This window comes from Helianthus annuus, chromosome 4 (genome assembly GCF_002127325.2).
Source record: "Helianthus annuus cultivar XRQ/B chromosome 4, HanXRQr2.0-SUNRISE, whole genome shotgun sequence".
NCBI classification, from domain to species: domain Eukaryota; kingdom Viridiplantae; phylum Streptophyta; class Magnoliopsida; order Asterales; family Asteraceae; genus Helianthus; species Helianthus annuus.
The window spans coordinates 28,975,661-28,993,851 of record NC_035436.2 but is presented as its reverse complement, the minus strand read 5'-3'; the positions used below and the strand labels follow the sequence as shown (position 1 = coordinate 28,993,851).

Sequence of the window (18,191 nt, the reverse complement as noted above, 5' to 3'; positions counted from 1 at the left end):
TATAGAGATCCAACAGGCCTACTTTCCGATTGTTCGAAATGACTGCAGGCAACGGTCTTGATTGTATTTCTAACTTGACTTTAAGGAACCATTCTACCATCTTCTCAAATGTAACTTCAAGATAATGTTTGTATTTAAGAAAATACTCAACATCATCAAGCATATCTAACAGGGCCTTACAATCACTAAAATTATTAAACTTCATTGCCTGTAGGATTAGAATGTTCCAATCCGGTTCACTTGCAGATAAGTTCAATTTCTCAAAATAATCATTCAGAAAATATGTTCTATACTTCTCATGTTCATGCCCCTTTTCTATCACACATTGTTTCTCTAATTCACCCAACTCCTCTTCCTTTGTCATTCCAGAATGACTGTTTCTTTTATTATTTATGGGTATACTGAAAGTTGGGTATATTTTGCATCTATCTCCCATAAACTTTACAGTAAACCCTTGTGTGATTAACTGATCATAACTTAATACATTTCTGTCTATGTCCGTAGTGTATAATACACTTTGAATACGCATATTCTCAGATCCGGACATAACATCTACTACCCCAACGCCTCGTATGAAGAAGAAGTGATTTTCTCCAGTCTTAGTTTCAACATGAGACATATTTTTGATTCTTTTAAACATGTCTATGTTATAACAGAAATGATGTTTGAGAGATTTGCTAACATACCACATATCGGACCAATATCTTCCATCGGTTCCATCCAGAATGAACTCCAGTCGTTCTTCGTCTTGACGATTGTTATCTTTCGCTGATCCTTCTTGAATTCCAACGTTGTCTGCTTGACGTAATAATTGATTCTCTTCATCTTTTTCTTTTTCTTGACATGAAGATATTTGATGACCAGGCATATTGCAGTAATAACAGCGGCGCTCCATCCTTCTACGATCACGTCTCTCTTCTGAACAGTGGGCACAAGGCATCATTGAAGAGGTTGGCCTGAGATTGTCGCTAATTGAAATACTGGCTCTGATACCACTTTGTAGTGAATCATTCAGGTTTGCAGCGGAATTAGGATGGATATTTGAATTCATGATTGAGTTTCACAAGAACAAATATGTGCAGAATTATAACAATGAATGGACAGATCGAATATGAATAAGAAATGTCTTGGTGCCGGTAAAATGTTCCCGGCAAACCATATATATACATATTACAGAAACAGTTATGTTGGCAGTTAAGATTGGCGGGAATAACCGTCCTCTTACTAACCAACATACCCGTTCGTATAAACCGTTTCATAACATTCATTATAACTTATAAATCCTAAACATAAATACTGAAAAATAATAATAATAATTATGTTTATACACTAATAGACCCAAAGTGTGCATTTTTTTTCTTTGATAAATATATATATTTTATCATCCTATACAAAACTATATATTACGTTTCTTAAAGTATCAGTCAACTTAAACCATATATTACGTCCAGTTGCTATATACTACAAGAGAGTTGTTCTCAAAGTCTCAGTCAACCTAAACCATATATTACTTCCACTTGGTATATACTACAAGAGCGTCGTTATCGAAGTCTCAGTCAACCTAAACTACCAAAGATTGGTAACTCATCGTTGAATAATTCATACTCCACTCCAACAGTACACAAGCACACACATTCTAAGCCTGTGGGACCAACATTTGACTCGTGTCAACGTGCAATTAGTCCTTTGTGTTTCCTACTCTACAAGAACGAGTCAACGTTGACAATAATCCATATGTTCATGTAATACTTTTTCCACTTGTTCTACTTAAAATATTCATCAATCAATTTATGACATTATGTCAAAGGTTTGCAACTTGTTATCCTTTTGATTTGGAACCTGCATTAATTGATTAGTGTGGTTCATTTTTTGCTGCATTAGTTTGCAACATGAGTGCAAGAGTTGGACATATACTTGTATTAATCATGTTCATACAAATTTCTATAACATCATCTCAGAAGAATAGCGATCGTGAGTGTGTAACCGGTTAATGCAAAAAGTTTGCTGATTAGTTTCTTGTTTCATATAACATATTTCTGATTTCACACATGTATGGTGTAGTTGTTGCTCTACAGGCTCTCAAGCATGCATGGCAGGGTACACCACTCAGCTGGAACGATGGCTCGGACCCGTGTACTGGTGGTTGGGTTGGCATCACATGCACCAACTCTCGTGTGACCTCGATGTGAGTCCTTCATTTTATAGGTGATTTACCAACGAAAGTCTTATTGTTTTCGGTTTTGGTCCCTTTATTTAAATTCTTAGAATCTTGTCAAGCACCGGATTGATCGGGCCACTACCTGGAGACATCGGGGAGTTTACCGAATTAGTGGTTCTGTAAGTCCTTCCAATGTTATATGTTTTCATAATTGGACAGTTCGAACTGGCCGCCTTACCGGTTCACTAGTTTGATCGGTGGGGCAGGATTAAAAAACCAGATGCCATAATAAACGATTTAAACATGTGGTGTAAAAAACTACACGCACGGCATTTTTTTTTAATTTTTTTTTTACGAATGTGTTTATAATACATGCATCTACGTTTTTGAAAAAAAAAATTTGGTCCACCTCGACCCGGATCAAGTAGTTCTGGCTGCTTCTTACAACTCGAGGTGGTTCTCATTCTAGCAGCCCCCTATATATATATATATATATATATATATATATATATATATATATATATATATATATATATATATATATATATATATATATATATATATATATATATTGAAAACCTAGAAAACTACTATCAACCAATAAGTTTTTTTATATTTACTTTTCATTTCCTTTAATTATAAGGTTAATATTGTAGAGATAAAAATTAAAAAATATATGTAGATTAACGAGAATGTGTGTGTGTGTGTGTGTATATATATACATATATATATATATATATATATATATATATATATATATATATATATGTGTGTGTGTGAAGTATATAAATGTAGTTCATCAGGTACATATATTTTTATTTTCTTTTAATTTCTACTAATAGTAATAACATATTAAAAGATTGTATTCAAAACACGCTGTGGACGGTATGGGAAGGGAATATACAACTTTTTTTACATTGCGGATCGCAAGCACTTTCCCATGAACCGAACATGTTATGTGGCCAGTTCAGTCTAGTTCTAGTTCTGAAAACGTTGCTTCGATTGGTTTTAGATAATTACCTCTATTGGTGTCGTCACCAGAAATATTCATAGTCAGTTTTGTATATATGTAGGGATCTATCTTATAATACAGGTTTGACAGGATCGCTCACTGAAGCAATTGGGAATTTGGCAAAATTAACAAACCTGTAAGCATATTTACTATATATATATTTTAAAGTTGACAATTTCAATCCACCATTTTTTTATTTCATAAAAAAAAGACAACATGTTGGCTACAAAGAAGACTTATGAATGGGTCAAACTATTTAAATTCGTCTAAAGTTTACTTTTAATCCTTAAAACCTTCTAACTAAATTATAATGTCTTAAAAAGATAGATTCTTATTTCCTTTTACATGTGCCAGTTTATAAAAACAGATGAAACAGACTTAACTGTCCAAACTGAAGTAAGTTGGCGCGGTTTAGTGGTTAAACTGGCCGTTCGAAACTTGGGTTTAATAAACTTTAACAATTGATCTTGTTTGTTAGAATCCTTGTTGGTTGCAAGTTTAATGGTCCAATTCCAAGCTCCATCGGAAATCTTGAAAGGCTTAGATACTTGTAAGAAATATCTTATATATATATATATATACATTTTACCAACAACTTCCCTTCTATATGTCAGTAACTCAATGATCTGTCATTAATTAGGTCGCTGAATTCCAATGGCTTTACCGGATCCATCCCTGCTTCCATCGGAATGCTTAAGAATCTTTACTGGTTGGATCTCTCAGACAACCAACTCACTGGAACTATACCAGTTTCTGATGGGATAACTCCTGGTCTCGATATGTTAACGCGCACAAAACACTTGTATGTCTATTTTTTTTTTCACTTATACAGTTATACCTACTTATAATCACTACTAGAAGGCGGTCGCAAAAATATCTGTTTTGCGACCAATATTGCGACAGATTTCAGCGACAATTTGTTGCTGCAGTTTGGTCGCTAGCTTTATGGATGGCAGTCGCAATACGTTTCTAATTCAGCGACTTTATTTCGTCAAAAATTGCGGTCGCAGTCACCCATTTCTCTAGTAGTGAAAACAGAAGCTTCTTACATGTATTTATTTTGTTATTTTCAGTCACCTAGGAGACAATCAGCTTTCGGGTGAAATTCCACTTGGGCTCTTCAACTCCAACATGACTCTTTTTCATCTGTATGTTTTGATCTAATGAATGATAACAACTACGTAAAGGTACGCAATAAACGAGCAAGCATTCTATACTAACTTTTACTTGATCAGGTTATTTGATCACAACCGCTTAACGGGTGAGATTCCTTCTACACTTGGGCTTGTGCAGTCGCTGGAGGTTGTGTAAGTATCGTTTCTTAACCAAGTGTTAGCTTTGGATTCGTTATATGTTGAGGTTGTAGTTTGTGTAAGACGGCTTGTGTAATTGAATAAAGAGAACCCGGACATGATTTTTGGTATATGTCGAGAGGGATCTGATCAGTGATCGGGTTGGATTGACCTGAAACGTATTTTGTCTAAAATTTATAAAGTTTTTTTAACAGATCTTTAGTATACAAATATGATTAAGGGATGAAATTAGAAACAATTTTTTAAACTGCTTTACAAAAGTTTGCCAAAACTTTTTATCAACTAAAAAAACCATTCAAGTTTAATATTGTTCAGTGCTTCTGAAATTTAACTATAAAACTTTATTACTAATTAGTGACCTTTTACATTTACCTACCCTTAAAAAAATATAATAATGGAGTTTTACTACATGTTCCATTTAGGTCACCTACTTTTAACTATTTATGCAAAAATTTTACAACAATTGAACAACATTGAAACTTGAGTAGTTTTTGTTCTTAGAAAAAGCAGAAAATAAGAAACTTGGTTACTGTTAGGTGGCATATTAGAGTTTTATTATGGGTGTACATATTCAGTGCATGTACGCCTCGTATAGAGCTATACGAGGCGTCTAGGTTTCAAAAAGTGTGAAAATAGGCGCAGGAGGTGTCCAAATAGATCCAGCCTTTATTATTCAGATTCATTTTAGGTGATTTTAAAATGAAACATGAATTGAATCGACTCGTTAATGATTTAATGGGTCGAATTTGCAACCTCTTGTCATTTGGTTTGAATTCTAAACATAGGAATTTCATGTGTTGTTTGCAATCAGACGGCTGGATAGTAACTCTTTGAGCGGCGACGTACCATCAAACATCAACAACCTTACCAATGTGACCGAGATGTAAATACAAACCCTTACTATTACTTGCCATCCTAAAAAATATATAGAATGTTTAATAAATCTCTTTTGTAGGTACCTATCGAACAATCTATTAACAGGCCTTATACCCAATCTGACTGGCATGAACCGCCTCAACTATCTGTAAGTATCAAGGCATAAAGGTCTCAATGTATTAGTTTGTTGATTCTTTAAAAGAAATAGTCCCAATATTTTCAATGGGTTGCACATTTGCAGGGATTTAAGCAATAATAGTTTTTCCGAGTCTGATATTCCTTCATGGTTTTCAACTCTAGAGGCTTTGACAACTCTGTAAGCAAAATGCTACCTTCTAGTACTATTTAACGTCGTAATTGTTTGTGAATATCGCTAACTAGTTTATAACGGTATGTTGTTATGGCAGTAAGATGCACTATACAAACCTTGCAGGAGAATTGCCGGCCACCTTGTTTAGCTTTCCACAGTTACAAAATGTGTATGTGTATCAGTTTATTGATATGTTTATATTTGCTAATGCTTGATAACTTGTTATGGTTTTCTTGACAGTGATTTAAGTAATAATCGGATAAATGGATCGTTGGATATTAGCCCGAATCCTAGCAGACAACTTGAACTTGTCGATCTTCGGACTAACCGTATTTCTGATTTCCGCCAACGAAGACAATATACTATTGGATTAATGTGAGTTTTTTTAATAAGCACATTGTTTGTATACATATTTGCAGGGCCGGCTCAACTAGTTTAGGGAGCCCTAAAGCAGATTCTAAAATTATGCCCTTTTTGTAAATAAAAAACAAAAAAAGTTAATATTTTTTCTTAGAATCCTAATTGTGTGAATAAAGATGCACACATTCGTTGTATACAATTTCCAAGAGGCACAAAATACATGCATACTTGTAACAATGAATTGTAACAAATTATATCTAGTGCAAATCGAAATATTTTTAGGTAAAGGGGATGTTACCTGGAAAATTTTAATCAGGATTTTTGATAGTCTATTGTTCTTCGTATATTTGACATTCGACTAAAACCATATATAATTACAATCGCAGACTCGTTGATAATCCAATATGTATGGAGTCAGGGGTGACAAATGCATTTTGCTCTCTTCCAACGAAAACTTCTGCAGCGTACTCGACCCCATGGAACAACTGTACACCCCCTTCATGTGGTTCGGACCTTGTTGCGAGTCCAAACTGTCAATGCGCACATCCATTCGTTGGCTTGTTTTCATTCAAAGCTCCATCCTTCTCCACAGTTACAAATGCAACCATTTACGACTCGCTTCATAATTTGCTGATGTCATTCTTTAAGAATGCTTCACTCCCCGTAGATTCGTTGTCATTGTCGAATCCAAGCAGAAATTTGGAAGATTACCTTGTGTTAAGACTTCAAGTTTTCCCTTCTGGACAACCAAATTTTAATAGGACAGGGATTATTGGGGTTGCGTTTGCGCTTAGCAATCAATCTTTCAAGCCTGCAAAGACTGATTTCAACACCTACACCTTCAATGCTGAAAACTACAACTTCTTTTCGGGTAATTGCGCGCTTTCTTAATGGTAGAAACTGTTTTAACAGTAATTTAAGATTCACAACTAGAAAACTGCATTTTTCCCATGAAAATTTCCAACAATTCTCCCACGAAATTCCGACGAAAAATAAACCTAATTTTTACCACAATCTTCCAAAAACAATCCGTTGGAATCTCGTCACTATGTTTTTCCACTTTCCGACACTTTACCCACAAAATTCCAACGAATTTATTTTTTAATATATTAAGTGTATTGTAATTAAAATTACTTATTATAAAAATATATTAAACAAACTAAAAAACATTTTCCTGGGAAATTTGTAGGAATCTGACAAAAATATCCTTTAATTTCTTTAATATATACTTTTTTTTTTTGAACGGCCAACAAACTCAATCCCGAGCACTCTCGGGGCACCCACTGGACAAACGGAGTACTCCGAGAGTAACCCGAGTCCACCACCAATTCCGGGGAAAACCCGGTAACCCATCCGCCCGTAGGCACGACAGTGAAATTACCGGTAAAAACCCGTTTGGCTCAAGGATCCAACCCAGGTTTCCCTGGGTCTCCTATCATTGCCCACCAGTGTCTCACTCTGCACCAAGTGGGAGTCGAACCTGCGTCTCTCAAGAGAAATGCAAGTCCTCCACCACTTGAATATTAATGATAGAATTATATATTCGTGTGTTTTACAGATTTAGAAACCGGAGTAGCAAAAAGTAATACATCCAGCACTGGAATTATCATAGGATCAGCCATTGGTGGTTGTGTGCTCGTGGTGTTATTAGTACTTGCAGGAATGTATGCGCTTCGACAAAAAGGACGTGCTGAAAAGGCAGTACAACATAACCAACCTTTTGGTAAGTATGTTTAGGGAATCTCATTTTCTATCCATTTACTTATGAACATTTGCAACTGGCAATGTTTTATCTTTAACGGGTCAAACGGGAAGATAATAGTTATTATAAAAGCAAAAGCATAAAAGAAGAACCTACAAAGTCACAGAAAATGTACTTTAACATAATTCAGATTTTCTAGTTTACACAGGATTAAAAAAATTTGGAAAAAAACTGTGTGACCCCAACTCTTCCTGAGCAAAGCATCATGCTTTTTACTCATGATTTTGTTTTAACTAGGGTATGAATTCTTGACATGACACAAACATAACACAAAATTCGCGGGTTTGGGTGTAGTCTAAATGGGTGCGGGTCAGTTTCAGGATTCTGTGGACACATTTATCTAACAACTTAAACTATTTGAGCATTTTAAATGTTGTTTATGTAACTTAAACTATTTGATTTTTTTAACATGATTTATAAGTTCAAAAATAAATTGGCATAGTTCAAATATAAATGCTTCTAGTTAAAACCATAATATGTAAAGTCAGAATTTTAAAGTGTGAATTTGTAAAAAAAAAAAAAGGTAAATAACCTTTTTATTGGGGTTAAATGGGTCGTGTTTGTGCCAACCAGCGAACACACGTGTCGTGTTCGGATTCACGTGTGTGACTCCAATTTTGGGCCCATGTAAAATTCTCGGGATCATGTCAAATTCAACCCACCAACCTGCAAATTCGACCCATTTTACTCAAACCAGTCCTTTATATAATCCAATTGTCTGATAACTTTGGTGAAATACTTGCAGCACAATGGGATTCAACCAGTGCAAGTGGCAGTGTTCCTCAGTTGAAAGGAGCGAAATCCTTCACCTTTGAAGAACTTAGGAAATACACAAACAACTTTTCTGAAAGTAGCCAAATAGGAGCAGGCGGATATGGAAATGTTAGTATTAGTTTTAAATACGTGTGTTGTGTGCATTATCTAAGCTCAACTTGATTATCATGTTGTGAAAGTTTGGAGAATATTGTCTAGGTATATAAAGGAAGTCTTCCAAATGGTCAGCTCATCGCCATCAAAAGAGCTCGACAAGGATCAACACAGGGCGGGCTTGAGTTCAAGACTGAGCTCGAGCTTCTTTCACGAGTTCATCACAAGAACGTTGTGGGGCTCATCGGTTTCTGTTTTGATCAGGGTGAACAAATGTTGGTTTATGAGTTTATTGTGAACGGGACCCTCAAGGATAGTCTCTCAGGTGCTAAAATATGACTTTGTGACACTCAAGTTGTGTCACTAATGTCACCATAGCCTTTTATATTCCTTTTCTACTAACAAAAAACAGTCACTAGGAAGTGAACACTCAAGTTCTTTTGTGACACAGTCTTCTGCTCCCACAACTGACCCAAACAGAAATACAATACAATGATATATTCATCTACTATTGTCACACTAGGCTCATAAACTATTTGGAATACTTGTTATATATGGTTTTCAAGAAGTTTTATATGTGCAGGGCGATCGGGCATTCGGTTGGATTGGATGCGAAGGCTGAAAATAGCACTCGGCGCAGCTAGAGGGTTGCAGTACTTGCATGATCTTGCTGATCCCCCAATCATACATAGAGATATTAAAACCAATAATATCTTACTAGATCAAAGATTAGTTGCAAAAGTTGCCGATTTTGGCCTATCCAAGCCAATAAGTGATGCTAATAGGACTCATGTTACCACTCAAGTCAAAGGGACCATGGTTAGCAACTCTTGTTAGATTGTTTTCTTTCTAACTATTTCCTTTTTACACATTTGGCTCATGAAAAATGGAGCCTGGTGCATGAGGCTCCGCATGTGTGGGGTCCAAGGGGTGTCGGGCAATGGTGGATTTTGAATTTCGTTTTCAGTAAAAGTAGGGGGCGGACTCTCAAAATCAAATATTTTACACTTAAAAAAACTTAGGAAATTTTCGGTAAATTAACACCACGGTGCCAAAAAAACAAGGGGGGTCGGGTCGGGGACCCCCCCTGGCCCATGAAAAGATCCGCTAGTGGTGTCTAACCAACTTGGGCCTGATGTACGTATTTGACTCATGAAAGTTAATAATAATCCAACATCCGTGTTAACAACTAAATTGTTACCATAGTGATTTGTGACAATCTTTATTGATGTAGGGATACATGGACCCTGAGTATTACATGACTCAACAACTGACAGAAAAGAGTGACGTTTATAGCTTTGGAGTTGTAATGTTGGAGCTAATAACCGCAAGAAACCCAATTGAGAAAGGAAGGTACATAGTGAGGGAAGTGAAACAAATGATGGACAAGAATAAAGAATTATACAATCTACACGAAATCCTTGACCCGACCATTGGTTTGAGCAACCAACTAAAAGGTCTAGAGAAGTTCGTCGATTTATCACTGAGGTGTGTTGATGAGAAGGGAACTCAAAGACCAGGAATGGGTGAAATCGTGAAAGAGCTGGAGAGTATTATGACATTTGTTGGTCTTAACCCTGGCAGTGAACCATCATCTTCAGCAGGTTATGAAGGCGCGGGCCAAGACTTCAGCCATCCATATAGTAACGATAGCCTTTTCGCTTATAGTGGTGGCTTTTTGCCCCCAAATTTGCATCCAAAGTAAGAGTTTGTTATCATAATATGAAAGTATTTGTATTTGTATATGTATCTGAATGTATTTGTTTGTTATATATCTGAGTTTGGAGTTGTAGCAAATTAAAAGATATTTGGATGTTTGATATAAGAAATCTGTGTAAATACAATAAAAGAACTGTTGTTAAATATTGGAAACTATGCAGATACCTTATTTACATTCATTTTGAACTCATTGTATTTGATGTTATTGTGTTAATTTTTTGGCACAGGTTAGTTGCTATCTGTTATATTGATTTGTTAAGTGGTTAAGACATGGTGCAGTTACATAAACTTGTATTTATGTCTAACATTAGCTGTATGTTATAGTTTTTATTTTTTTTTTTATTATTTTATTTTTTTTGAAAATAAACTTTCACTAACACCACCGAACCCGAAAACCGAGCCGGCAAAAGCGGACAACAAAAACAAAACAAAATTACATAATTACAAATTTACACCAATTACTCCACGAAATCGAATGAAAAGACGACCTGCGCTTGAGCCAAAAGAAACCCATGGATCTAATATCACTGAAAACATCTTCCACGCAACGCCGGGTTCCTGAAAACATCCTCTTATTTCTAGATAACCAAATGCACCAACAAGAAATAACTATGATACCATGCACGATGATCGAATCCGAGCGGTCCAAGAAATAACATCCGAGCTGTATGTTATAGTTTATGATTCATTTTCAATTCAAAATAATTGGAATCCTTAACATATGTCAAAAGGTTTAATAAAGGTAACTAAAACATAACAACACTTTAAAACAAATTTTCAAGTCCCTACAAGTATGCATTTAAGTTAGAGGGTGTTTGGGATCGCTTATTTTAGCTAACTTATAACTTATTGATTTTTTGAAAACTTAAATGGTGTTTGTGTCGGAAAGAAGACAATAAGTTACAGTATAGGGGTTGGATGTGTAATTTGGTGTGCTATATAAACACACTCCTTGTGTAACCCTAAGGGGGATAGGGGTGGCCATCACTTACTCATCACTCACAACATCTAATCAAGTTCGTCATGTCATCAACCATTATTCATTTATTCCATCCCTTACAACCTTTTTTAGTTGAAATGGTTATCACTTGTGATGGTATTCCATCAGTCACAGCCTATTTTATTTTTATTTTTTAAATTATAAATTATAAATTTCATTTTAAATTAAAACATACTAGTTCAATTAAACATACCCCAAATATTTTAGACTATGATAAAAAAACATACATAAAGAAACTCTATTCCTCGTCCGAATTAGGAAATTCCAAACCTAAAGAACCTACTAGTTCAATTAAATCGTATCTCAAACGAAAGTGAAATTCTTCATCACGCAAGTCTTGTTTTGATATTTTCGGAAACGTGAACTTGCGTAGGAGGATCTGGCACCCAATCTGGAGATATTGCACGTCCGTCTTGTTTGATTAGCATATTGTGAAATATGATACATGCATATACTATGCTATGTATTGATTTCTTATTCATCGCACGAACCGGTCAGCTTAGTATGCCCCATCTACCTTTTAAAACACCAAAAACTCTCTCAAAATCTTTTCTTGCCGATTCTTGCAACTTTTTGAACGCCTTTTCTTTAGCGTCGACAGGAAATGAAAGAGCTTTTCACAAAAACAGACCATGATGGGTAGATACCATACACAAGAAGAAAGTCTCGTCTGTAATATCGTCCGTTAACATAGAATGGACAAAAGGGTGTGGTACCATCCGTTACGCTATGGAACAACAGCGACGTGTGCAAAACACTGATGTCGTTGTTTGAACCTGGAACACCAAAATATGAATGCCAAAACCATAAATAATTCAACGTCACCGCTTAAGTATGATGGTTGGTCTTCTGACGTCACCCCTAACATACGTCCCTCGCAACTCTCTTGGACAATTTCTCCACTCGATATATGTACAATCGATGCTACCGAGCATCCCTGGAAAATGCCATCTAGCCTCATGTGCGGCGTAAATACGTGAGATGTCGTGTCTCGTCGATTTACGTAAAAACTCTTTACCATACAATTTAATAACCACATTACAAAAAAATTGCAGATATTCACGTGATGTTCTATCCAACATAGCTAGGTATTCATCAAATTGATCGGGAGGGTTACCTGTCGCTAGTTGGCGAATGGCGGACGTGCATTTTTGTATCAGCGTGAAACTTGGTGTCACACCCCGATTTCCACGTGTCTCACCGGTGGGTCCGGTGGGGGATTACCGTGACGATGTTGGCGACAATATAGTCAAACCACACAATTATATAATGCACAGCGGAAGCATAAGATAAATATATAAACTTCAACCTCTGGTTGTAATATCAAATGTATTACAGGGGTTGAATATATCCACAGTGGATCGTAAATAAACATAAAGTATTGTTCCATCAGATGCTGCAATCAAGCTTGCGAGACTTATCACGACGCTAGGGAGCTAATACCAGCCAATTTACGTTTAGGTACCTGCACTTAATCTTTTTGGGGAAAATACGTCAGTTTACACTGGTAAATACATTCAACTGACACATTTGAAAATGTTTATTAAAATTGATTTGAATGCACAGGGCACAAACTCTTTTATAACTTGGGAAAATTCATAATGATCTTGTGAACGTTTTACATGTTCTTTTATGCGTTCAGTAGCCCGGGTCGTGCCGGGTTAAAGATTTATAGACACACCACGTTTGCGTAAAACCGTAGTATAAAAACCAACGGCTACGTCTTCTAATTTTAATGTCGACACTTTATACCGGGTGTACGCCTACACCGGGATGTCGATGGTCGTGGCCATTTCGTAAAATGATGCCAAGGATATCCGGGACAACGGTCATTAAACCCCCCAAAGGCTTATAAGCAACAAAACTGTTTAAATGAGCCGATCATATTTAATCAATTAACCACCTAAGCGATGGAATTATATAATGCTCAATCAAGCGGTATTAATATACCGTAACCCAAGCCCATATAGGGGAAATAAGTTAAAGTATTTACCTTTGCAAGTATATTTCCTTAATTTGGATTAAATCACCGATAGCTTTTACTGGGGCTCCTAATCTGGAACGAAGGTTTTAATTAACCTCTTAGAATCCTAACGGGTCGTTATAATGGCCGTAGCCTAGACCGGTTGGTTCCGATATATATAGATATGGTTTAATCGCGTGAAAAGGCGAAAACCGAGAATGGAGTGTGATTCTGTCCCAACAAGTTCAGAGACTTGTTTTATATGGGTTAATGGTTCACACTCTGGATTTTGGGGTTCAAACGATATAATTTGACCCGTATCGGCTTAATTATGAAAACTAGTTTCATAAGCCGAACCGTGCGCGCAAAAGGCGAAACGGTTAACCATGAGAGTCGTACGCTTATTTCCTAAGTCAATATGCCTTAAATGGGTTGTGGTATCAGTAGGATACCTCCCGTGACGCCCGTAACGAGTTTAAGTTAGTATTATGCCCCGTAGGGGCTTTTCGGTCATTTTAAAGATTTTAAAAGGGCTTTTCGAGTTCTACAGGAAATCTGAGTTTCCCGAACAGCTTATAAAGCTTAAAATACTTTATTTATTATTTAAAACCAGTAGCAACTGGAATCGGGTCAAAAGACCTTGTAGAACTCATGTTTTGGCCGAAAAGGGCATATTCGGTATTTACCGAACCGTAGCCATAACCGCAGGTTATGAGCGAGGTAAAAATTATTAAAAATCTTTAAAATTCCCAAAATATTAATTTATAACAGTGGGTAAAAGATTTGGTGACGAAATCTTGGTTTAGATAGGTGTTATGCTATTTGCGCCGTTAATTACTAAAGTTTATTTAAATTGCGCTAATTAGCATAACTCTCATTCTAGACCTCGGATTGGTGTGAAACTTTAAGGACATGCTTATAATTTAATAAGCAAGGTTTTGGTCCGTTCACGTGTCCGAAATACTCGTTTTAATTTCAAAAGGCCGTTACGGTCAACTTTTAGGCGAATGACGGAAATACGTAAAAGACTCGGATAACTCATGAACCGACCACAGAGGTTTATACCAACATGTGACCTGGTCCTAAGGGAGTCCTAAGGTATATTTATACCTCACTAAAACGGGTCAGAACTGAAGTCAAAGCAAAAGTCAAACTTTTGCGACTTTCGGCTCCGAACCGGTTCAATATAGCAAATGATCGATTCAAACGAGCGCAAACAAGTTTATTTACTTATTATCATGTTTTATGATTATCAAAACAGGTTCCATAACATATACATTACAGATTATGCATAAATCGCCAAAATAGCTTTCTGTTGACTTTTTAACCGCACGTTTGACTCGATATTTGACATAGTTAGAGTGGTGATCAGGGGGAACCTTTTTAGAGGTTTATTACCCACATAATTACCAACTCATAACTACTTTTGATTCGTCATAAGACTGAACCATTACTGATTTATTGTGAAGTCAAACCGTAGTTACGACGGTTTGGTTCTTAGCCATTTACTAAGGGAATGTGAAACCACAAAGGGTTAGATCACTTACAGAAGTTGATTCTTGCTTAGAGAGCAGAGAAGGGTGCTTGGGAGCTCCTTAGAATGACCAGAGGTGTATGTTTAAGTTGTGTGAATGTTATGTGCAAAAATGTGGCTATTTATAGCCAATGTCAAGCATCAATGATCATTACAACCACCCACAACTGTCCAGGGATGATGGGTAGGTGTCCCAGAGGGCTATGGGTCGAGTAGGGGGCGCCCATGCCTCATTTATTGGAGATTGATCGTTCACCATGCTCAAAAGTCAAGAAAACAACAACTTTCTGCATCTGGGCGTCTAATGCGGCCCGCATGGAAGTTCCATGCGTTTACAATGTGGGCCGCCAGGGATTTAAATACCAGACGCGTAATTGAGGAGGCTCGCGGCCCGCCTCAACTTAACCCAATATGCAATGCGGGTCGCGTGAGGTTAAGATTTCAGAAATTTTAAATCTTTTGTCATGATTGCGAAATCCTGGTAATTAATAACGAAATCTTTCGTAATGATTTACCTGACCATTCGGGTTTGAAGGGGTAACTTTGCGGTTTGGCCCTCGGTTATTTACCGATAGGGGCCTCGTGTTATTTACCCGCATTATAAAGTCCCTTGTTAGTTTATTAATTGTTCAGAAAGCCTTAACTTTCATTATTGACGCTTTTAACCCTTCTCATACGAATTTGAGTATAACTCTTTCGTTTTAAAACGGAACTTCGCGGAATTTATACAGTATATTCTAGTGAGCGTATAATACTGTTACGAAGCCTTGGGAACGTTAAAGGGTCACTCAGAGGTATAATTAAACATGTTGACACAGTTAACCCCTGTAGTTCGTAATCTCTCACTTTCTTCCGCGTTTCGCTTCCGTACGATTTATGATTTATTCGTTTGGAGGTACAAGCGTAATTTAGGGTTACTATACAGTATATTTACCCTTGTTGACATTTATAACCCTCGAATTTATATACTTTCAAGGTTTGTCAAAATCAGTCCTTTATTTAATATCAATGCCACGTGTAAACAAATGACACGTGTTAACACATTATTGGACACAAAAATTCGAGGTGTTACATCCTCACCCCCTTAAAATAAATCTCGACCCGAGATTTACTCAAATAAATAGGGGTACTTTTCTTTCATTGTAGCTTCGACTTCCCACGTATATTCAGGACCTCTACGAGCATCCCATTTGACTTTTACAATCGGTACGTGCTTTCTGCGAAGCTTCTTCACCTGTCGATCTTCAATCGATAAGGGTTTTTCTATGAACTTTAAGCTCTCATCTATATGCACATCTGTGTGTGGAATCACCAACGATTCGTCGGCGAAGCACTTTTTGAGATTGCAGATGTGGAACACATTGTGAATTCCATTGAGCTCTTCAGGCAAGTTCAGTTTATAGGCAACTGATCCGACTCGTTCAATGACCTCAAAAGGCCCTATGTATCTCGGACTCAGCTTGCCCTTCTTGCCGAAACGCATCACCCCCTTCCAGGGTGATACCTTAAGTAATACCTTTTCACCCACTTCGAAGTGAAAATCCTTACGCTTTGGATCAGCGTAGCTCTTCTGCCTATCGCGGGCAGCCTTGAGACGTTCCCGGATCTGGACAATCTTGTCCGTCGTCTGGAAAACAATCTCTGGTCCCGATAATTGGCCCTCTCCTACTTCCGCCCAACAAACAGGCGATCTACATTTCCTACCATATAATGCCTCAAAAGGCGCAGCCTTTATGCTGGTGTGGTAGCTATTATTGTAGGAGAATTCGATCAGGGGTAGGTTTTTATCCCAGTTACCACCTAAATCGATCGCACATGCACGAAGCATGTCTTCTAGCGTTTGGATAGTATGCTCACTTTGACCGTCCGTCTGTGGATGGTAAGCCGTACTAAAATTTAAACGCGTGCCCAAAGATTGCTGGAAACTTTTCCAGAAATGAGATGTGTATCTAGTATCCCTGTCGGAGATAATAGACACAGGTATGCCGTGTAAGGCTACAATCTTATCAACATAAAGTTGGGCTAACATATCGGAGCTATATGTCTCCTTGATGGGTAGAAAATGAGCTGATTTAGTCAGCCTATCGACTATGACCCATATTGTATCGTTTCCTTTCCCGGTTTTGGGTAACTTGGTTATGAAGTCCATAGTTACACATTCCCACTTCCACTCGGGAAGTTCAGGCTGTTGTAGCAAGCCAGATGGCTTTTGGTGCTCGGCCTTGACTTGAGCACAAGTCAAGCACTTTGCTACATGGGCGGCTACAGACTTTTTCAAGCCTATCCACCAATAATTTGCCTTTAAGTCTTGGTACATCTTGTCAGCACCAGGATGGACTGAGTATTTGGAACTATGGGCTTCCTGGAGAACAACATCTCGTAGTCCTCCATAAATCGGAACCCATATACGTCCGTTCAGTCTAAGGATTCCATCCTTGCTAAGAGTCAACTGCTCCTCAGTTACTCCCAGCTTTTCATTAAGATAGTTGGCTTCCAACACAGCCTCTCGCTGTGCAGCCAAAATCCTTTCAATTAAATTGTTCTTGACCTCAATGCTCTTGGCATTGATTCGAATGGGTTTTACCCTTTCTTTTCTGCTCAAGGCATCGGCGACTACATTCGCCTTGCCGGGATGATACCTGATTTCACAGTCATAATCATTCAGGGTCTCCATCCAACGGCGCTGCCTCATATTCAACTCCTTCTGGTTGAACAAGTGCTGAAGGCTTTTGTGATCTGAATAAATCACAAATTTAATACCATAAAGGTAATGCCTCCATAATTTCAGTGCAAATACAACGGCACCCAACTCCAAATCATGGGTGGTGTAATTCTTTTCATGCACCTTTAGTTGCCTTGAAGCATAGGCAATCACCTTGCCCTTCTGCATAAGCACACACCCCATGCCTGTGTGTGATGCATCGCAGTAAACTACGAATTCATCTGTACCTTCCGGTAATGTCAACACAGGTGCGTTGCTTAGCTTTTGCTTCAGTATTTCGAAGGACTCTTGCTGCTTTGGGCCCCAAATGTACTTTTCTTTCTTCTTGGTCAAGGAAGTCAAGGGCGCAGCAATCCTTGAAAAATTTTCAATAAACCTCCGATAGTATCCTGCTAATCCTAGGAAACTACGGATTTTGGTAGGCGTCTTTGGCTCTTGCCAGTTCATAACCGCCTCTACCTTAGCGGGATCTACTTGAATACCACGCTCACTCACAACGTGTCCTAAAAATTGAACCTCTCGTAGCCAGAATTCACATTTCGAGAATTTGGCGTAGAGTTTCTCACGCTGTAGTAATTCGAGAATGCAACGGAGG

General features: G+C 37.5%; 1 protein-coding gene across 1 annotated transcript; it reads left to right on the top strand.

Moving 5' to 3' along the window:
- The first annotated feature begins 1,772 nt into the window (after positions 1–1,772).
- LOC110933116 (probable leucine-rich repeat receptor-like protein kinase At5g49770) lies at positions 1,773–10,451 on the top strand. The gene is made up of 19 exons (XM_035989133.1): positions 1,773–1,971; positions 2,062–2,185; positions 2,266–2,337; positions 3,232–3,306; positions 3,649–3,720; positions 3,811–3,972; positions 4,244–4,318; positions 4,406–4,477; positions 5,295–5,366; positions 5,439–5,507; positions 5,601–5,675; positions 5,767–5,838; positions 5,910–6,044; positions 6,416–6,900; positions 7,588–7,752; positions 8,537–8,673; positions 8,764–8,983; positions 9,242–9,477; positions 9,893–10,451. The coding sequence occupies exons 1-19, from the start codon at positions 1,890–1,892 to the stop codon at positions 10,361–10,363; spliced, it is 2,871 nt and encodes a 956-aa protein (XP_035845026.1). The 5' UTR covers positions 1,773–1,889; the 3' UTR covers positions 10,364–10,451.
- The last annotated feature ends 7,740 nt before the right edge of the window (positions 10,452–18,191 follow it).